Raw genomic sequence first — 22,817 nt, 5'->3', positions numbered from 1 at the left:
AAAACATGCTGAAGCTAATTGGAGTTGCTAAATTGCCCATAAGAGTGCATGTGTGAGTGAATGGTGTGTGAGTGTGCCCGGCGATGGGCTGGCCCCCCATCCTGGCTTGTTCCCTGCCTTGTGCCCATTGCTTCCGGGATAGGCTCCGGACCCCCTGCAACCCAGTAGGATAAGCAGTTTGGAAAATGGATGGATGGATGGATTAGTTTAAAAGGCATTTACAATAACAGGTCTACCAGTCACATTGTAAATGTTACAAACTCACACACAGGTTTGCAATTATATATTTTTGGGGACTCTCCATTCATTTCTAAGGTAAAAACTCACACATCTTTTGCTTTCTTATTAGATTTCAATCTTAAATGTGTCATCACTTTATCACTTTTAGTACACAAGCAAACTGTAATATGGCCAACAAAAGTAAATACTGATAGGCTAGTAAATAAAACCACTTTAAATACTCAAGACAATGTAGCGAATAGATGCCAATCATCTGACACGTTATTCAGCCTGTTTTATCTTAACCAATTTAAAATTAAATATACAATGGCATATTAGTTCTGTATGATGTTAACAGTTAACTAGCTGCCAACTGGCCACAGTTTGTCACACTGAATTTGTCCATAATTATTGCCAGCCACAGATTTCCGCTTCTGCATTAGATAAACTTAACTTTCTTGTGAAACAACTCAACTTCCTCTTTATGCGATCACTCAAAACCAAAACAACACTGCAAATGTCGGTTTTCCTTTTTTTTTATTTGAAATGCTAACAGCAGCAAAGCAACCCCAACTCCATGCAAAATGCGCGTGCTGCCCATTTATTGTAAAATAAAAGCTTGATTTCCTGCATAGTTTACTTAAAAATGAACACTCAAAACACTAATCTCATTTTCGTTGCAAAGCTAAATACCTGCACTACCAGTGAAAAGTTTTTCCACGCTATGGGTTTTTATCACTTTTCCATTTATTTCGTAAACTGCAGATTTTCTTATTCCTGTTAGAGCAAACACCATAAATGAAAACATAAGTAACTAGTTTCCTTTATAATATGGATAGAGTATGTAACAGTGCATGTCTGACATCCAATTAACTAGTTGTATGGCGATGGCATAGTCAAATTCTAGGCTGTCCTTTAACTTTAGATGCACCAGTTAACTATTTCATCCCATGAAACAAAGCAGTATTTAATCGCCCTTCAATGATATATAAGGCGAGAAGTGTGAATTCCACCGGACCCAGGTACTTGCTAATAAAGATACTCAAATGGTGAACATATCATAAATTAAATTAATTTGTTAGCTAAGAATTTTTTGTAAATGTTAAGTGAGTAACATGCAAATGTAGAAACTCTCAGTGTGTGCAAAAACCTTTGACTGCTAGGGTATTACAACTGCTTATTAATATGACAAGCTATACTGTTATGCCGTATGCATGCTGTTTTTAATGCAGGAAGCTCGTTTCCATGCTTTCGCGGTGCAGCTACGCAGCTTTGCTCTGCGGCTGGTCTACGTTCAGGTCTTTGGACACCAGAGCGACGGCAACAGGGTGCATGCAGGCGCGGTGCTTCACAAACACGCCGACCGTCTCCTGGCGGAACTTCTCAAAGCCATGCAGCTCTCTAGAAAAGAGCAGGGAAGGGAGGGAGAATATTGTGTAAGTGTTTCCGCATGCATCTACTCCTCCTTAACACAAAGAATCCCTCCATTACTCCTAAGACTGAAGGTCTTATCAAGCGCTAATGTTTTATTTTACATGTACATCAAACACATTCATTTACATGGGAACTTCGGTGGGATTTGGAGAGACAAATTTGTCATTGATTTAGATTGTTACAGGGATTCAGTTCAGTAAAATAGCACGATTCTTATCAACATGCTTATGAACATAAAGTAACACTTCTACTGACACAAATGTCAGTTTCCCCAGACAGTACCTGAAGAGGGGGCGTGTAAACTTCAAGCGTCCTTGTTCAGTGGCCATCTTGAAAGCCAGAGGTACAGCCTCATCCCATTTGGCTCGGAGACAAACCCGCAACCACCTGGAAGACACATGCAATGGCATCATACAGTAACACCCACACACTGAAACACCAAGAGAACACAGACAGCTGCCTGAAAAAGACAATGCGAAAACACATACTGCTCGACCTGAAAGAGACCAGTGCAACAATGCCCACATATAGATTGAACTTCTACATGTAATGCTGACAAACACAGAACCACCTTAAAGAGGCTGGCATGCTAAGACACAAACATATACACCATACATGTTAACCTAGCGTAAATTTTTTATCTTACTGTAAGTACGATGAAGATGAAGAGGAATTTCACCTTTCAGCATGATAATGACCCCAAGCATACATCCAAATCAACTAAAGAATGGCTTCACCAGAAAAAAAAAATTAAGTCTTGGAATGGCCAAGCCAGAGCCCAGACCTAAATTCAGTTGAAAATCTCTGGGTTGACCTGAAGAGGGCTGTGCGCAAGAGATGCCTGCACAATTTGACAAAATTGGAGCGCTTCTGCAAGTAAGTATGGGCAGATATGGCCAAGTCAAGATGTGGCATGCTGATAAACTTCTACAGAAAAAAACTGAATGCTGTAAAATCAAAAGGTGCTTCATCAACAAAGTACTAATTTACTATTACTATACTATTACTATTAATTTATTTTTGTATTTTTCCCCCCAAAATATATTTTTTTGTGAGGCTACGGATCTAGGATAGCAACTGGAAGGTTGCTGGTTCAAATCCTGTGAATGCTCAGAGTAATTCCATTGGGCCCTTGAGCAAAGCCCATAACCTGCAATTGCTTTGTCCTGGGTATGATGTTAATCTACATTCAGCCTTATAAGGAGGTCTTCCAACTCACAGGGGAAAAACTTGGGGATTGATGGCAGGATTTGCACTCAAGCCATTTGAAAAAACTCATACTGGTTCATTCAGACTGGTGTAGTACTGAGGTATCATCCACCACATGGCTGCACTCAGGTTCTCATCCCTAAGATGGTTTGTCATTTGATGGATGTGGCAGTGCACTGTATCAGTACATGCTCCTTACCTCCTCCTCAAATGAATTGTACAGATTAAAGGTGGGAAAAGTTTTGAAATGATTTGTCGTGGTCTCATTTTTATATCCACCCCTGCAACACCATATTTCGCATATGTGAGTAGAAGAAAGATGATTGGATGTATATTCCAATGTTACTTAAACCCTGACTTAAACCCTGACTCAGATACTACACAACCTACAAAGGAGAGTATGCTCTCACTCCACTGGTGCCAGGATACCTGAATCGTATTTCAGCGTTTTTGATGCCGTTCAGGTTGTAGACCTCCTGCATTCTCTTCACATGACTGAGAGGTATGGGCTTCTGGAAGAGACAAGATCGAAACAGTCACAACATCAACAATGGTTATGGGGTTAATCAGGGCTACAGCGACTATCCCAACCGACCTCATGTAGCAGCAGGGCCAGAAACTCGATCAGCTGAGGAGACGAGAGGTTTTTCACATCAGCTTCGCTGAAGCTGGCCAGGTCTGCCTCATTCGCCTGACAGAGACAGGGGTACAGAGATGGCATGAGGAACAAAAACAGAGCATATAAAACAAATGGTGGTACAGGTGGGGCGATGGTGGTGCAGTGGGTAGTGCTATCATTCGGCAACTGAAGGGTTGCAAGTTCGAGTTAGCAAGTGAACAGCCAAGTTCGTTCCTCCTGACCCCGTCGAGGTGTCCTTGACCAAGACGCTGAACCCCAATAGCTCCCGGTGAGCCTCTGCCACTGGTGTACGAATGTGTGTGTGGATGGGTGAATGTAAGGCATGAATTGTAAAGCACTTTGAGTGCTAGTAGGAGTAGAAAAGCGCTATATAAATGCAATCCATTTACCATAAAACCCCAGAGGCACAGAGTCTCAAACGAAACTCCCCTCACTGTACATGGACTTAGAACAAACCAAAAACATCCAAGTGGACGCAAGACCAAAGCAGTACCTGGACCCATCTCTGGCAGAGAGCGATGCAGACATCTGCCAGGGTGGTATCATATCTGGAAAGGAAGAGCTTTGATGTGAGCACAGATTGCGCCAGGCACAGAGATGAGACACAGATGTCACAGGGGCCTATGAGGACATGGAGGGGGGAAGCAGTGCTCTATAAGCTCTAACAGAATTAGCTGTGTGAGGGATGAGTAGTGTCACCACACACTTTTAAATGCTGATGTTTACTGATTTGTTATGTATTGCAATTTTTAAAAAGATTTTGCTGAAGAGCATTTCAGGTCTACATTTAAAGTAAAGACAAGGGTTGTAACGGAACACGCATTTATCATGTGCCTTTTGGTTACAGCAGTTTGGAACACACAATGAAACAGTTAGGGCTGCAACGATTCGTCGAGCCAAATAACTCGATTGCAAAAATCCTCGATGCAAATCCTTTGCTTTGATGCTTCATTTAATCCATACGATTATGTACTGCTGTGATCACCTTGTTTCACAGGAATTACTGTCGCAAAGTGAGGTTATGCTGCAATACTGTGCGTGTCGCAGACCGGTAAAAAATACAGAGTGGTGACACTCCCAAAGGGACCCATCGTAAAAATATGAGCATGAGTGGTGGAGAAATTCCTGGCAAACTTCCAGACCATGGGGACGGTGAATAGTTCCAGATGTTGACATTCACAGCATAGAATCATGTTCATTTCCATTCCTTACCAAGCACCTTAAGAGGTTCGTTGATAGTTTTTTTTTATTATAAATATCTAATACATTAGCTGTCATTAATATGCTAAACATTATTTTGTTTTTATATGTGCTCAGCATTACCTGTTAATGTTCATCATAATAATTAACTATGACTGAAGGTAGCTTAGTGGCTATTGAAGCCAACATTACCATTTAACTGAAGCATTTGTCCATTACTACTGATGCAGGGTAAAGTTACATATTAAGATGTTCTGGTTATGAGTAGCTTCATGATTAGAGTTATCTGCACTGCTACCACGTTAATACACCTGATTAAAATATCAGTTTATAGGTCACATGGTTCAGTGAAAATTTACTGGCAAATTTTTGGCAAAATTGCTTTAATTATGTTGTGGTAATTTATTTGCCAAAAAAAAGACCACACTGCGGTAAAGAGACAAGTGCTTCATTAGTAAACAGCACTCAAACAAAGTGTTTTTTTCCACATTATTTTGTCTCCATCATGTTCAATTACTTATAATATCATTGAAATAAAATAAAAACTGCTGTCCATATTGACCTATATTTCTTTGCCCTTATTACCCTCATCCCCACTCCTTCTCATTAAGTGCGAGGTGTGAATGGGACATTACATATAGTGGTAGTTTTTGCAATGTTTGCGCAATTTGCCTAATTTAGCTTGTTTTGTGGGTAACAATGGATTTTGCTCATTAGACACTTTTGAGAGGTGGGGGCCAGTAAGGTATATTTTGCCTGGCAGCCTATATGAAATATTATACAATATTATTATTGTACGTTATTTCGACTGGAAATTGGTTAAAAATTGTTGATGTAAAACGTTACGCTACTTTGTTTAGAAACTCTTCTTAGTGTTCGGGGGATGATGTATTCAATAAATATCTGCACAGTTATGGTTATTTGCTTGACTTTGAAATATAGCCTATATATGCTGGGTCACTAAAGATCCAAGTTATGTAATGGTGCTTCCTGAAAGTCCCATGTACACAAGAGTTAAGAAATTATTTTCTTAAAAAAAAAAATGTACATAAATGCACTAAAATATTTTAGTTCTTTTGACAGATATTGTATGCAGTTTAACCATTGAAAATGTTTCAGTTAAGGAAGCCAATGAGTTGTTCATTTTAAGAGACCTGTCTTTCTCTTTTGAATAGTAACTATACTGTTCTTTAATAAGATAAAAGTGTTACTTATCCAAATTCTCAATTAATTGATGGAATAATCAATAGAATACTCGATTACTAAAATAATCAATAGCTGCAGCCCTATAATTAATGCATTTTTTGACATGGGTGAAACCTAAATTCACAAGTAGATGTTTAACATGGAAAATATTATGCTACAGTAACTGTGGCTGAGTTGGTTGCAGCTAGTGCTAGAGAGCTAAAAGACCCTCCCACATCACACAAATCAGTAGTTTGGGAGCATTTTGGCTTCCCAATAACATCAACACCAGAGAGAGAGTAGTAGATTAAGAATGTCGGCTCTGTTATACCAAACTTTTTTTCTGGCAGAACATTCAACATGCTAACTCATTTTAGACAACATCATTGGATTGTGTGCTATTGCAGGAAATTCAGACCAGGCTAAAAAAATAAATAACTATTGCTAAGTTCATCCTACATGATCATAGCCCAGTTTTCTGATTACTGAAACCCCCAGATCGGAGGCAGATCTGTGTTCGCTTGGCACTGGCAAATTGGCGCTCATTCATTATTAGTCCAAAGATGTGACCAGAAAGTATTTCCGATATGCCGTGAATGCCCATCAGATATGTAGCAGACTAAATATCTGCATCTGTCAGCAACTTCAAATCCTGTAGCATGCAAAGTGTTGCAACTGACAATGAGGACAGCGACGAGTTACAGCAGGAAGTCTCTGCACACGCTTACTCATTCATGATAGCACCGTGCTAAACTCATGCATGTCAGTCCCTTAACAAAATCAGGCTGCATGCAACTGGGCAAATAGCAATACCAAATGTGAACAACATAATTTCAGAAACTCATGTTTAAATTGAGAAATCTAATTTTTTTGAACTCTCAACGAGATATTAAAATCACCACCTTGAAGAATCGCGATTTGTAACAGAATCGATCCCCCCAAACCACCACTACAAAATAACAATAATAATTCACTGCCAGCCAATGAGTAAAGTGATTCTACAGCTTCTTAACTGTAAGTGTGGAAGTCTAACTCATTTTAATGAACAGGGCCATTAACCATCCTGCTTATGCTAATGCTAACCATTCAGTAAACGACTTCACAAAGACTCTTTTTAAATCTTTAACAGTCTGATACTCTCTCACATTTCAAGACAATGTGAGTTTTTTTGTCACAGATTATGATTTTGCAAACACTGTGGATCTTCCAATTTCACTATTGGCAAGATTGCAACTTGATTCAATCTGCCTTTGTTATACCTATTTCTATGTACCCTGTACCCAATTTTCTGCTACCTGTTCAGTGCTAGAAAGTGCTTATCTATTTGTTGACAATGTTTACATCATGTGCATAAGCCAAGACTAAAGACCTATGATTAAACATTATTAAACAGTTGATTTTATTGAAATGTCAAAATTAGAAAAAAGACTGACTTAACATAGCTATCTAGGCAGCTAGTGACTGCCTTACATCAAACGAGATGATGGGAGGGCAGCAGAATTCTAACAAAACTCTCATGATTTTATTCTGACATTGGAAATTTGCAATAGTGAAATAGTACAAAAAAGTTGTTTGGTGTAAGGCCTGCCTTAAGGAGCCTGCTGGGATCCTAGGAAGCTCACCGATTTTTGACAGGTGGCATCCCAGGCGTGTGCATCCAGCCATTCCAGTCGACTTTGTTGAGAATTTCCACCTGACCCAGGAGAAAACACACCACTGAGGAATGGCTAACACCAGGCTAGAGGCTCTGGGCCTCTGGTATATCCTGTCCACCTCAGAGATTTTATGTGTTCAGAGAGGAGTTTCTGTAAGAAATTTATAGTCTTGGATGCGTAACTGACATTTCGGCTAAAGAAAAGGAAAGTGCCAGTCACACATATGGCATTAAAAGATGGTACCTAAACTACTGGGGTGGTTGTACTATCCCTTGTTTGGATTATGATGGCGTACTGTTTATAACTCACTTTATCCTTGAAGTAGGTGTACAAGTGGTCCTTCCACTCATCAGTGCTAATGCTGGAATAGGCAAACAGTTGAATGTAGGACTTGATGAACCCCATAAAGACCTCTGTGGGTGAGAAAAATAAAAAATCCACCAAGACAATGAATCGGATCATGTGACATGGGCATAATCATTGTTAGCCAGATCTCCTCAAACTTGTTCATCCAAGTGTAATAGTAAGATAGGAGTATGAAAAGGTGTAAAGGGAAATATGTGCTATGTGTGAGAGAGAGGAAGGACTGTGGGGGTTCTGTGGATGTATGTGTATCTAAGTAATGGGAGGTGGGCTTTACCTGGACCACCCAAGAGCTCTTCCAGGTGGTATAGGAACGCAAAGCCCTTCTCATATGGGATGCAGGAGAAGGCCTGATCAGTGTCCACCTCATCCAGACATGGAACCAAGTTGGTAATGGGGTTTTTCTCCCCAAACATATTCACCTGTGGGACAGATAAATAGTTCTTATCTGGTACCCCACAAACAATGACCAAAGATATTTTAAAGTGACTACAGCTATTGAGAGCTCTAAAAGTCTCTGTGGGTTTCTGTATGTTGTTTACAGTAGCCCCCCTCCCCAATGGGAGCCCCTCAGCAGAGGTCTCTCTGGGGCTTGCCCATGGAGGTCTCACCGCTTCCTGCATTTCTTTCCACCCCCCAATGGCCTTGAACTGTCTGAACTGTTCACTCTCCAGGCACCTGGCAATCATCCTCTCCAGGTATACTGTGTGACCTTCATTCAGCCTGTCCGGAAGAGGGGAACATGAGAGTGACACTCATTCAGTCAAAGGAGGAATGTTACTGACAACGGTAACAGACATTAGACCTCTACACATTACCATGGTAGCTTAGTGAGCAGCCTTTTGTCTCAACTCGGAGGTTGTGGGTACAGATCTACCTCGAGCATTTCATTCAGCTTGTAGCCTAGTACCCAAATACTTCCATCCAAGGACCAGCTGGTGACTCAAAACTACTCTCTGTGTGTATAAGTCACAAACTCAAAAAAGCTTGTAACCTCTAGAGTGCATAGCATATGTCTGAAGCCTATATGCAGCTGTATGCCCTCTGTCCAGATTTCTTATATTAGCCACAATGTTTTTCAACATTGTTCACACACCCATACAGGTAAAGCGTGTCCCCATCATGTCTACCAACTCAAAAATGATCTGTTTCGTGTAATAAGGTACCAGTCAGTTTTCAGCACCCCTGAAGTAGTCATGTTTAATGTAGTTTGTCTGAATGTGTCATGTTACACAGAATTTAATACAGGATGCAGTGGAGATGTGTTTCTGTCACCTTTATGTTTGACAAATCATTTATTTTTTTTGTTGAAAATTTATATTTCTTAGTTGGTAGCCCTTTAAAACAAATATTCACAAGTAAATAACTGAGGTATTTGTCTTCATTTTATAGTTTTTGAATTCAAGTTCATCATCTCGAATTGAATTTGTGTTCTTCTGGACTCAGACTCAGCTACCCAACTCCAGTACTGGTTTCGGTCTCGTCTCAATTAAACAAAAATGAACAAAGAGGAGAAAAGTGAACAAGAACCGGGCGAAAAGACATCCGTCTTCTGCTATATGGAAATATTTTGTATTTCATAGAGAGGATTTTGAGCAAAAGCAAGTGATTATCAACCCTGCTTTGTGTCGGTGGTCACAACTGACAATACCACCGACTTATTTGACAGACGTTGTTGGTAGACCTGTTCTATTAGGCAATATAGTTAATTTTCAGCTCTCAAAAATATCAAATAACAGCTAAATAACAGGGCTAACTTTTGTTTTAGCAGAGATTAGTAACATTTTGATCGTATGTAAATCGTAAATAAATTAAGCAAACTAATTTAAAATCAACGTTATAAAAAAACAGGCTAGGCTACTCCAAGAGGCTAAATTTCATATATCTATGGATAACCACTCATCATTGGGTAAGTCCGTCAAACCCAAAAGTCGTCTTTAAAATGTATTTGCATTGCAGTCATGCTGTGGTGATGTTTAAGTTCTGCTTTTCAATACTAACAGACAATTGTCTTTTTATTCATTTTTAATGTTGTGTTTTCACTCAACTGTTGGCTTTCATTCTTAATTTTCAGTTTCATCTGTTTCATACACGGCCTCCTTTCTGTCATATTGCCGAGTAACTGAGAAGGTAAATTTTGAATCAATGTTTAATTGCGTTATCGTGACAGCTCTAGTGTTCACCAGGATATTTAACTTAGCCTTCACATATTACATTCTCATTATGGGGATCTTCTCCGAGGTCAATGCTCAATTAAAATAAACTGCCTAGTCAGATTACCAGGCACAGTCACAAGACCCTGCTTCATGTAAAATTTCCAGCCCAATGAAAGCACAACACAACAACAGTTTGATGTATCAGCAGCACTGATGGCACGTCTCGGATATACCAAAAGTGCTCCCAGTTCTTGATAGTGACCAGGTTTCCAGTCCAGCTGTGGGAGATCTCATGGGCAATGACCTGCAAAGGGTGATGCAGACAGCCAAAGACACTTGAAACACAAGTAGGTGATTTACATACCAGAGAAATGAGACAAAGGACATCTGCAGCTTACCCCAGCCAAAGACCTGTCCCCGGCCTGAAAGACAGCAGGAGCAAAAGCCTTAGAGCAAAGAATGTCAATTTACCCTGCTGCTTAGAGGTGAGTTGTGAAGTTTTCAGGTACCGGTTACTCAAGATGACTTGTACAGCTTGCTGAGGTTGAGGTGCACAGGGGTAGAGTAGATATGACATTGGGGAATGCAGGGGGGGTTCTCACCAACAGAGTGGGCGTAGCATATGTCAGGCAAGGGTTTTCCATGCCCGCATAGGGGAAGGAGGGGGGAAGAAGCAGGATATCGTACTGCCCCCACACATAGGGGCCTATGAGGTTCTCAGCAGTCTTCAGCATGGTCTCTGTCTGAGAGAGACACACTCAAATTTATACTCCAAAACAAAAGGGGTGTAGCTTTAAATGACCACACATTATCAACATCTCTGTCCAGAGATGACTGTTATTTAAAAATGTCTTCACTTTTAGGAGCAACATTCAACACGGCAGCACCTCGGCACAAACCCCGGACCTTTGAGGTAAAACTATCACAAGAGTGTTTTTGAGACACCGATCAATCAGATGTTAAAATGTCAATATATTTCCTCTTTATTTTCACTCTAACTAAAGCTCACTCACACAGACAGCCCACCATTATACCAAATGTGCACAGATGGCAAATCAGCATACGCAGCTTGGCCTGCCTGCAGTAATGGCGTCTGCTTGCCCGCCTACCTCAGCAAACTCATAGGCTGCCTGGTCCACCAGCTCTTTCTCGGACCACACCCGGGACCTGGGCCCAATTTCCCTGCGCGACACACAGAGCAGGTCTGAAACTGGGCACTCTACAAGGCCAAAGGTCAGAGGACACGGGTGATGCAAGTGTCGCATGACAAAGCTGTTTATATTTAATATTAAAATGTTTATTAAAGAACTAAGAAAGTAATAAGAAAACAGAGGATTAAATGGCAGAACATAACAGAGAGAAATATATTATAGTTAATTCTATATATACATTTTTTATACAATTAGCAGAAACTGAAGTGCCCAATATGTATCGACCTGTCAACCTGCTGGCAGAGGGACACACAGTCACAGAGGGCATTCATACCGGTGCCAGTCCCAGGTCTCAGCAACACTCCCTGTATCTACTGTTATTTCACTTTAAACACGAAACGCTATCTGTGGCTAATAAGACTGACAGCACATTTAGAGTCACATCGAGGTGCGTTTAACGTGGTCAGGGGTGGGGAGGGTACCTGCTCTCCACTGATCCAACCACGAGTGCGATTAGGTATGAAGGTATGGGAACCTGTGTGAGTACAAGACAAAGTCACATGACCTAATTCTGCAGACAGTCTGTTGTGTTTACCAGCAACACAAGCCACTCGAGCAAAAGCAGGAAAGAGAGAGACAGGGAAATAGATCAGAGAAGAAAATGTCTTTGAGCAGCCTTTTTCTATCCCGGAAATAACTAAACACAACAAACAAAGAAAATAACAAAAAAAACACCAAAAAAACAGCTGAATAATAAACACGAATTAGATGAATTAGACAAACCTCTGAATTTGCAACTTCTGTATTTTAACAACTATACTAATAATTAATCTCGCTTAATCATCAATCCACAGCTTCACTTACTGCATTTTACATTTTGCAGCATCAGCAAGCAGGATGCTGAGGGATGTTGAGGAAGTGAGCAGGGAGGCATCATGAGTGAATAATGACGGGCTTGTTTTCACAGAACAGGCTCTGAAGCTGTTTTTTTAAGCAATATAAATGTGGTCAGGAGTAAGGGTGGCCTTACAGTACAACACAGTATGAGGAAGAACAAAAATAATTTGGTGTGTGAATGATGACACGACACCGTCTTAGCTATCTATGTAAATGGTGCCTTTATTGCAGGGGCCCACCAAAGGGCAGCACTATATGAGTGAAAAAGTCTGTTTTATCCTGGCAAAATCCAGCATGGAATGCACTTGCCTGATGTGCTTATATTTATATGCCCTGTGAGACATTTCTGATATAGGTTAAAAGTAGATGGGGTCAGTAGATGGGGGCACATACAGTCTGCCTGAAGCGATAGATTGTCCTGCTGTTGTCCTGGGGGTCAGTCTCCTGTCCATCACGCAGTGCACCCATCACTGCCACCAGCTCCTTAGGGACAGACACCTGTACACATACACACACACACACACACACACACGTGTGCTTTATTAATAACTTTGTGGGGACCCTCCATTCATTTCTATGGGAAGAACCCAAAAAGCCCTATGACAACCCTAACCCTACCATAAATAACCAAAAATTTTTTTGATTTTTGATTGCATTCACAGATTTTAATAAAATTGAGTTTCCCTTTGTGGGGACCAACAAAATGCCCCCCACAACATTCCCCACAATGTAATCTATACATGATCCACATACAAATCTATACAAGTTCCATGGGACTCTGATATAGACTCTGATACCCCCTGATAGAGGGGAAGTGAGCGTCTGCGAGAAGGACCAGACAGCAACCACACAGTGAGTGGCACACATAAACCTCCCCCCTTTGTTGATGATCATCAGCCGCCTTTGGTAAAAAAAAAAAAGAAGTGTGAAAGAAAAACAATAGTGTGAAGAAAAAAAAAAAGACAACTTCCTGCTGAAGGGCATCTGCTGACACAAGTTGGCAAAAAGAGCGAAAAGCATGGTTTCAGAATTCCTTTCCTGGTTGCCAAAATGAAGTTGAGAAATTAACTACACCACTGAGCAAACGGTGCTTATCACAGAGTGTCCTGACTGTTTCAGGCTGGATGTAGGAAGGGGAAAGATGTTTTAATTATGAAAAGCATCGTGAGGTTACCTGTGCATAGTACGTGTGCTTCACCGATGGGCCATCCTGACATGGAATCATGGACCTGCAGTGAGTTGCCTAGCGTATGAGCCAATAGTTGGAAGCAAACATAAGGAATGAGCCAATCAGCATTAAAGGTGGGAGATGGAAAATATGGTAACAAACAAAAACATTAGAAAAGTAATGAGGTCAATTGTATTACATATGTAATCAACGTATGATATTAGATAAATAGTACAGTCAGTCAAGTCATTCCACTGCCTTCACAGGAAGCCACCACTTATGGACCTCAGTTTGTCCAGGGGGGAATTATCAAACTGTAAAAAGAAAGGTTGTTCCCCAAACTGTTTACCCCATACAGTAGGAAGTACATTATTGTCAAGAGTTCTTTTGTATGTTGCAGCTTTAAGGTTCACTTTTATTTTAACTGGGGCCTTAGCCAATGAAAAACAAAAACCAAATGATTTCTCCTCCACCAAACTTTGATAGTCTGCATGACTTTACACCATTTGAGCCGACACCCACATTGTTAAGCTCTTGACATGTAATTTTTACAGTGCAGAGCACAGCAGTGATGTTCCAACAGGTGCCATTTATGCAATGCACCATTTGAGCATACAGACCTGAAAGTCTGAGAGGCTTAATACTCTTGACTGAAATGCCAGACATTTCCACTTCACTGTCACTTGCTTACAGCTGACTAGAGCAGCTTTAGAGATTTGACCAACTGAAAGGATATGATGGTACCACTTGGAAAATCACTGACATATTCTGCTGGCAGCGTCTGTTTCTGGCCATTGCATTAATTATACACGTCAGCAATGAGCATGACTTAATTAGCCAATTACACCAGAAGGGGCGTCTGGATAATTTAACCATATAGTGCAAAAACAGAAAGTACATTCTGAATCATGCATCATCTTTTGATTATATGTTTAATCGTACCTTTAACTGATACACCAAGCCACCAATTGCTCCAAAAGAAATTCCTTGCACTTTGTTGTACTTATGTTTCATTGTGAACGCTGTATTTGCATAGCTATATGTCCCAGACAGGGCCATTGTTAGAGGTGAATGGACAGAAGAACTGAGTCTGTACTAGGGGTCGGCCAATAGTAAACTTATATATAATATAAAGAGCTATTCATGACTCTCAGGGGGCTAAAAAATATTTCAGCCTCTAAAATAGGCCTAACAACACCCCTGGTCCCATGCATATTACTATTCCGTTACAATTTCTATGAAATGCTTGACCCAGCGGAAGACACAAAAGTAGCATGTAGCTGAATCACGTGTGTGTCTTCTGTGTTTCAGTGGAGGCTGATCACCAGTTAATCCCAACTGGACCAATTAACATGATAGTGTTTCAAATAGGGCCAGCGGGAGGATGGAAGAGGGGCAGGGACACCTCTTTCATACTTCGGAGTTTGCAGGTCTTAGGTTTTTAACCCTGGGGAATCCAGACCACCTTATCAGTACAGGAAAAATATGTCCATTGGCTAAAATTGTCATACAGACCCAGTGAACTCAAAAACAGGTGTTTTGTGAAATGAACGCTTTCCGAGTCCATGGTACGAAATGTACCATATACGACCTGCTGGGCTGTTCATGCTGTTCCAACTTGTTAATTTCACCTATGAAATAAGGACAGAAAAGAAGAAAAAACAAATCTTTGCAACATTCTCATTTTCAAAATGCATTTATTGAGTTTTCCTTTTCATCATTCACCATGGGCTGGCAATAAAACACAGGCTTCAAACATGCCAACCCATCAAGAAACAGATCAAGTGAACAGACCTGCAAAAAGGTGTCCTACACACAGAAAGTTTACTTGTGGTGGGTTGCAAGGTCTGGTGCACCACCTGTATTCCCTGTTTTTGTCTGAGGCTGATGCTGAGCACATGGAACATCATCATCACAGTTGCCAGAGAAAAATTTAAAACATCCAAAACCTAGTTGCACATGTTCTACAACATCTAAACATTATAACTGGTGATGCAAAATTTCTGCCACTTACCTATTCACAGCTTGACAGGTGAATCTTTGCAGCATGTATAGCAACAACCTCAAAACACGGTGGGGGCCATATTTAATGTGGAAAAAATACTGGTTAATTCAGTCAGTAATAACTAAACGTCACTGTTACTGGGTCATATATGGTACAACGGGGTTATAAAGCAAAAACAAAAATTCTTAACTTTGATAAGTGGGTTGAATGTAAGGCAGAAATAAGAGGAAGGGTCACATATGACCCCGCGGGTTCCCCAGGGTTAAATTTTCTGTCTTTCTAGTTTTAGTTTGTAAATCGGAATTAACACCATCTATACATCACTAAGAAGATTTAAGATTAAAATTGCTCATATTTTTTTTCACTCTATGAGGAAGTAGCAAGGAGATGCATTATGGGCAATGGCGATTTCTTCCATTTACAAACCAATCAGATCACTTTAACTCATGAAGCTCAGACAAATGGGATACTTGTATGAGAGATACATTCTGGGATACCTGACATTGGCTGAACAGATAGGGTTGCTTCTTGCCAGCAGTCTGCTCGGGGTTAAGCCACTGCAGTGAGGAGGCCCTGGGGGACGTTTCATATGTCACCTCCACAATCACATGTTGCCCCCTTTGGATGACAGTAGACATAATAAAAGTTAAGTCAGCGGGATTAAAAAGAGAGGAAACTTCACTGTAAAATTAATATCCTTAACAATTCTCTTTATTCTAAAGCACTACCCAAAAACACCACTTCAAATAAACTAAATAATTCATATTAGGCACAAAAACTCTGAACGTCGATATAGAAATGAAAGCAATGTATCAATAGAAGCTGAGCATGTGCTGCCTGCCTGACTGAAAGTTCAGTGGAGAGGAGCACTTATTGGTCTTTACCGGAATACTTCCAAGGGCAGCTGAATCTCAAGAGGAGTCCCATTGAAGCTGTGCTTGGTACCCATACTGAAGCTGGCCACCTGACCATTGGCTATTACCTTGGTGATGGTGAGGTCTTTGGTATCGAGGGTCTTGTAGACAGACAGACACAGACAGACAAAGTAACAGGGGAAGTGAGAAACTTTACTGCATGTCAAAAGCAATTTTTTATTTTATTTCTTTTAATGAATGACAACAGCATGCACAATGTTGCAATGTACAAAACTCCAAGATAATGACAGAAAGAGAAGTAAGCCGAAGCCTGTAGAAAAAGCATTACCTAAGAGCCAGATAAGCAGGAAAGACCTCAAGTTCCTTTCCAGTCGCCCGTTTGGTTTTTGGTTGCTAAGGCTATACTTACACACAAAGCAACGCTCATTTGAACCAATTTATGAAGCATTTTACTTAAGTGTTGCTCAAGGGTACAACTGCAAATCTCTTCTGGAATTTCCCCATTCAGGCTCAGAGTTTCTGCACTGAACCACAATGCTATATCTCGCTCTTGCAGTCTGCACCATTGATGGCTGTAGATGGAACACTGTCAACTTCAGACTAAAAGTTTGTTCCCCAACACCTCAAATGCATCATGTGGAAAAAGCACCTGGTCCATTCCACAAGGATGAACATAAGGATGTTCCAAAAGGTGAAAGAAATCTTTCCAGTGCAAAGCATCCAGCAGCTGAGGGTGTTATACCATGAGGGAAGAATAAGTGAACAGTCACCACATTGGAATGACAAATAATATGATTGCATTATAATGAAATATATAAGGACTATTTTTTTACCATTTGAACTCAGACTTAGCATAAACACACAAAGACTTTTTTTCTGGGACAAACTAAAAGCACAGCTTTCTAAAACAAACACCAACACAACTGTAGAATTCTGTTGACCAAGATTTCAAAATATGGAGAAAATAATCCAAACATGTCTGTATTACATCATGTTTTCACACTGCATGATAGAAGCACTCAAATGTGGGGGTTCAAAGTGTGTATGTTGGTCATAACATCCTGTTTGTACCTTAAATACTAACACATGTTCCTTGTGGTAATTACTTTAGTATTGATTTAGTTAAATTGCTTCCTTATATATGATCAGAAATTCGTTTCATTATACCCGGTACTTTTGTTGACTTTGATAGTTTTGATAATCCTAAAACTGTATCCAGTTATCCAAAAATGTTTTGTGTTTAATTTCTTTATTGTTCTAACATATGCTTTGTATGATCATTTGTAAATTCACTAGGCCTACAAACCCAGTAGCAAAATCAGCAATGTTAATTGCAGTGTCCATTTACAGGACAGTGTTAAAATGGAAAAGAAACTTTCTACTTGAACTCTCTGACTATCAGACTATCAATATGCATGAAAAGCAGTGGCAGCTAGTAGTATTTTTTTTTTTTGGGGGGGGAGGGGGCACAGTGTTGGGAGAGAGACAAACCGAAGCAGCACTTCACAGCTAAGAAAAAGCAAAAAAAAAAGAAAACCACACACACACACACACACACAAAGGTTTGTAACTATATATTTATGAAGACTCTCCATTCATTCTATGGGGAAATCTCTAATCCCAACAACGCAATCATAACCTCTACCCAGCCCTAACCTTATCCATAAGCAACCAAGCAACCTGAAAATGGTACGCACAAAGTTAAAATAACAAGTTTTTATCACATTGTGGGGTACATTTCGTCCCCAAAATGCAATATAAACACAATACACATACACACATGATCATTTGTCAACTGATGAACTTGCAAATCGACAAAGATAGCACACACCGGTGGCCTGTACTATGAAGCGGGGTAACTGGCTTATCTGGGTAACTTTGCGAGTAACTACATGACGTAACTTCACGATTAAACCTGTACTACGAAAGTGGGTAGGGTTTAGTCGAGACATTACACTAAGCCTCAAAACTGCTCCGAGCAGTTTTTGTTCTTGGTTAAGTTAACGTTTCCGCGTAAGCCAGCCATATATGAGCACCGCCCCTCCCACTACAATTTCTCCGAAGACAATGCCGGCGTATCTGGATGATCCATACGACACTGGCGCGCGAATCATGAGGGGCATACAATCTGCATACAATGTATTAATTAATAACTGTTAGAGAGAAAGTTATTCTGAAAACCCAAGAGGTGTGCATTGTTCCCTGTTGTCCACTGATCAAAGCGCACTTCACTAGATGTGCCTGTCTTGTCTAGTTTTAACCCATTCATGTATTGTCCCATCACAGCTGAAAGAACCTGTAATATTAGCTAATAACACAATTTGGCACAAATCAGGAACACAATCAGTGTGCATCAATGTCTGTGTACTGCACATCACAATTCCGTCATTAAAAAACGCCCCACCTTACTTCCGTTAAAAGTTATTAAAACTAGAAAACTGAATATGGAATATAATTTAACCATGGTGACAGGTTCCTAGTAATTTTTTCACTACACATATGCTTCTGTTTTGTCCTGTTGTAAATCCATCCATCCATCCATTTTCCAAACCGCTTATCCTACTGGGTCGCGTGGGGTCCGGAGCCTATCCCGGAATCAATGGGCACGAGGCAGGGAACAACCCAGGATGTCGTCGTGGGGTTTCCTCCGGGTACTCCGGTTTCCCCCCACAGTCCAAAAACATGCCGAGGCTAATTGGAGTTGCTAAATTGCCCGTCGGTGTGCATGTGAGAGTGAACGGTGTGTGAGTGTGCCCTGTGATGGGCTGGCCCCCCATCCTGGGTTGTTCCCTGCCTCGTGCCCATTGATTCCGGGATAGGCTCCGGGCCCCCCGCGACCCAGTAGGATAAGCGGTTTGGAAAATGGATGGATGGATAGCCCTACCACTTGACATGATTTTATATTTCATCTTGACTTGCTGCCCACACACCTAAGGGCAATTTAGCAACTCCAATTAGTCTCAGCATGTGGGAGGAAACTGGAGTACTCAGAGTCTTGTCTTGTCAATTTGAACTGTTATGCTTGTGTCCTGTCTGCACTTATGATGTTTTGTCCTGCTCTGTGTTGCACCATTGTCCTGGAGGAACGTTATCTCATTTCACTATATACTGTGTGTATGGTTGAAATGACAATAAAAACCTACTTGACTTGACTTGAAACCCACAGAAGTGTGATGCAACAGAGCTAACCACTGCACCATCATGCCACCCCAGGCTGCAACCCATCTTCCATTTTACAGTTTTACTCGTTTGGCTCCCTATTAGTTTTTTTCTAAAACCCAGTTGACCATCACATTGTGACATGTATTACTCTCTTGGCTTCTTTGAGGAAAATAATGGCCAAGAAAAAGTAGAAAGGATTAAAGTGATGTTTTGGATGTTAGATGTCTTGGGAAACGCATGAAATATGGATGTTGTTTTGTATTAAATAACTACATAAAATATTGCTTATTTTTTATTTCCAAGCAAAGTAAAACTGAATGAGTGAATGAATATTAATACACAGTTACATGGACACAAACAAATGTTGTTTTGGAAAATAGATGGGTGTGAAAATTTCCTCATAGGGTGTGAACAATTACAGAGGGCCAGAGGAATTCATTGAACTTGTTTTGATATTGATTGGTTTTAAAATGAAAGAATTATTACAATTTCTCCAACTGTAATATTGATACACGGTTACAGGTTACATAGTGCTGGTGTTCTGGAAAATAGATGAGTGTGAAAATTTCCTGAAAGGGTGTGAACGATGAGAGAGGGCCAGAGGAACACAATGAATTTGATGTTGATTGGCTTAAAAATGAAGGAGGTACAGTCGAACCTCGTTACTACGTACCCCGGATACAACGTTTTCACCTTTTCAACGTACAGGTTTCTAATTCCCGTTTTTAGTCTATGTATTATTCCAATAGCAGCCATTGTTTACAGCGTACACCCTTACAGCGTAAACTTCGATACAACATCCAAATTTCTAGAGAAAATACGAAAACTAACCATCGTTACAACGTACAGTGCTCTCCCCGCCCACCACAACTTGTGTCGCTACATCTACCTGATCTTCGCCCGACAATGCACATGTGTCGATTGCGTTGCTTGGCGTTAAATGAGTTGCCTTGACCGATCGTCACTGGACAGCGTAGCAATGGCTTGTTAAGTGTTGTGTGCGTGTTCTTTGTTTATTAAACCTTGTGAAATACCGGTCATGCCGGTAATTGTGAATTCAGAATAATAATGGAAGTAAATGATTTTATGATTTAATTTGACCAATATTTCATTAATATTTTCAGGCCAAATGCCAATTTGGATGCGAATGTTTATTTTAAAAAACGATTTTGACCAGCCGTTGTGTATTTTCGTTGCCGTTTATCGCCGGCCGGCACTAAGTAATCGTGAGTAATTTAAGGAAAATTTCAAGGATCCAAATGAGCTTTGTCGAATTATTTAACAAGTAATAATGTGTTCGTTTGTTTTGTAGTCAATTTAAGGGTCTGTGCTATTAAAGTTTTATCATTTACATGGATATTTCGTGAGTTCTTTCATCCATCTTGCACTAAGTGGTTACAACGTTTTATGCTTATAACGTACATGTTTTTGATATCCCGTCTTGTACGTAGTAATGAGGTTCGACTGTATTACAATTTATCCAACAGCAATATTGATAGACGGTTATAAGACACACGCTGTACAAGTGGTGTTATGGTGATTGGCATTGCACTTTCAAGACGGTCCCTCAGTTTTGTGTGAGCAGAAGGACATTCCCGTCTTGATTTGTATTTTTTAATTCATATGGCTGGAGAATGTGGAGCTAACTAAAAATGTGAAATATTCTCCTCGTTTGACTTTACATGTGGAACCTAATCTGAAAAGAATTACCGCCATGATCCCGAAGATATTGCAGTTTATATGTCAGTAAAGGTAGCGAATATCGAACATAAAACTAACTTCACCGAGGTCTCCTACCTAGTTCGACACCGCGCATTCTACCAAATGTAAAATTTCTTTTTGGATACCTAAAGCGTCACACCAGTGTTACATTCCTGTTAAAACTTCCACTTCAATCCCAGTTCACACCGTACACGTCCATAACATTTTATTCACATGCATTTAATCGAATCCTTAAAATATGAAGTTTATATGCAATCATCATACAGTACCAAATCGTTAAAGCTTGGAAATGCACTTTGCACCACCTCCAAACCGATAGCTCGCTGGTGTTAAGGTAGTCTCTGGCCAACCAGGTAACCAGTTTTTTAAATATACATATCCTTTTCAACATCCCGACAATTTTTGTATCTTGCATTTTCAACTAACACATTTCCACAAAATTTCACATAATTCTATATAACAGTATCTGACTGTTAATATTTTTAGCAAGGATGCATCATTATTACTGTTTGATAATGTAGCCCACTTAAGGACAGCTAACGCAAAAAAGAACAAAAGTTTCTACTGTACCAAACAAGAAAGTTTGTCCTCCAGTACTTCTAAGGTAAGAGAGACCTTTCCTTTGATTACACGGCGTTCAAAATCAACGTGGAAAACCAGGTTCAAATGCTTGGTTGTGCATTTGGAGAAAGAAGCGAAGGAGCAGGGATCCATCGCTGGGGCCATGTCTTGCCGGCTGCTAACGAGCCACTTCAACCACTTCTGAGATGCTGCTTTTACAAATTTATCTAAGCGGCGACGCCCACCATGGTGCGTTATGGGTATTTTCGTTTTACGTGCAGTTCGAGAATAGTGAGCAAGATCATGCTTTATACTGTACAATGCCACATCCTTTCTCTGTAAATCTCTTTATTTTGTAATATTTACCAACTGTAGTAAAGTACTATCCTGAAGAATGTAAACCGGATGCTGACTAGAACTTGAGATTTATGCTGAGATAAAAGCATTTTTTCATTCGTTGCGCAAATAAAGTTTCGCTAATTACATAAACAAACTGCATGTATAACATAATATAGGTATACACAGTCAGCATTGTTAATGAAAAGTTCCTGAGTCGAAAAAAGGAATAAAGAATAATAATAACTGCCCAAAGCAACATGTAAGCAGACATTCTGCGAATGGACTGTAATCAAATGTGTTTACAGGGGCGTGGAGTTTCAATCCTCCACCCTATAAATCAGGGATGTCAAACTCCAGTACTGGAGGGCCAGAGCCCTGTGTAGCTTAGCTCATTCCCTGCTCCACCACAAGTGATTTATCTTGTGAGCTCTGTGGTAATTAGCACTAGGAGTTGAATCAGGTGTGTTAAATGAAGGTAAACCAAAAATTGTGAAGGGCTCTGGCCCTCCAGGACTGGAGTTTGACTCTCCTGCTATAAATAAACTTTTGCCTTTGTATTACTGTGTTCCTCCAATATTGAACATTCTCCAGCACCACTGCATGCTTATTGTCATACCTAGTGTAAGGAATCCACTTGCAGAGTCTCTGCAGTTTTAGCAGAGCGGTGCTTTATTGAACAGTAAAAATAATATAATGTAATACAGTGTAGACATACATTGGGTACTGAAAGGCAGCTCAAATACAAATTATGGACAGTTCTTCACCCCCTTATACTCCAAAAGACCCTCCCTAACAAGGTACTGTATGTAGGTGTTGTGAGTGAATTTGCATATAAATAGTGACCTCCTGGAGTGTGAGGATGGGACTGGACAGGGA

At 40.3% G+C, this 22,817-nt stretch overlaps 1 protein-coding gene across 1 annotated transcript; it reads right to left on the bottom strand.

Annotated features, from left to right (window-relative positions):
• Window positions 1-739: 739 nt before the first annotated feature.
• lta4h (leukotriene A4 hydrolase) lies at window positions 740-21,816 on the bottom strand. Its single transcript, XM_049007104.1, has 19 exons — window positions 21,612-21,816; window positions 16,167-16,297; window positions 15,780-15,900; window positions 13,284-13,352; window positions 12,503-12,607; window positions 11,695-11,747; window positions 11,171-11,243; window positions 10,664-10,804; window positions 10,460-10,483; window positions 10,295-10,365; window positions 8,517-8,628; window positions 8,183-8,327; window positions 7,852-7,955; window positions 7,510-7,580; window positions 3,996-4,050; window positions 3,458-3,553; window positions 3,292-3,374; window positions 1,936-2,040; window positions 740-1,620 (listed from the first exon to the last, which is right to left on the bottom strand). The coding sequence occupies exons 1-19, from the start codon at window positions 21,765-21,767 to the stop codon at window positions 1,482-1,484; spliced, it is 1,854 nt and encodes a 617-aa protein (XP_048863061.1). The 5' UTR covers window positions 21,768-21,816; the 3' UTR covers window positions 740-1,481.
• Window positions 21,817-22,817: the final 1,001 nt, after the last annotated feature.

The sequence above is a fragment of the Brienomyrus brachyistius genome, chromosome 3, assembly GCF_023856365.1.
Source record: "Brienomyrus brachyistius isolate T26 chromosome 3, BBRACH_0.4, whole genome shotgun sequence".
Classification (NCBI taxonomy): Eukaryota; Metazoa; Chordata; class Actinopteri; order Osteoglossiformes; family Mormyridae; genus Brienomyrus; species Brienomyrus brachyistius.
Note: the sequence above shows the minus strand (reverse complement) of the source record. Positions and strands in the feature narration are given on the sequence as shown.

Bases quoted from the DNA above. Each gene is read 5' to 3' on its own strand.
- lta4h (XM_049007104.1), bottom strand. From the start codon at position 21,767: ATGGCCCCAGCGATGGATCCCTGCTCCTTCGCTTCTTTCTCCAAATGC. The intron at 7,581-7,851 runs GTGAGTTATAAA...CTCCTGGGTCAG, and splicing joins ACACCTACTTCAAGGATAAA to GTGGAAATTCTCAACAAAGT. The intron at 2,041-3,291 runs GTATCCTGGCAC...TGTGTCTTCCAG, and splicing joins AACGCTGAAATACGATTCAG to GTGGTTGCGGGTTTGTCTCC.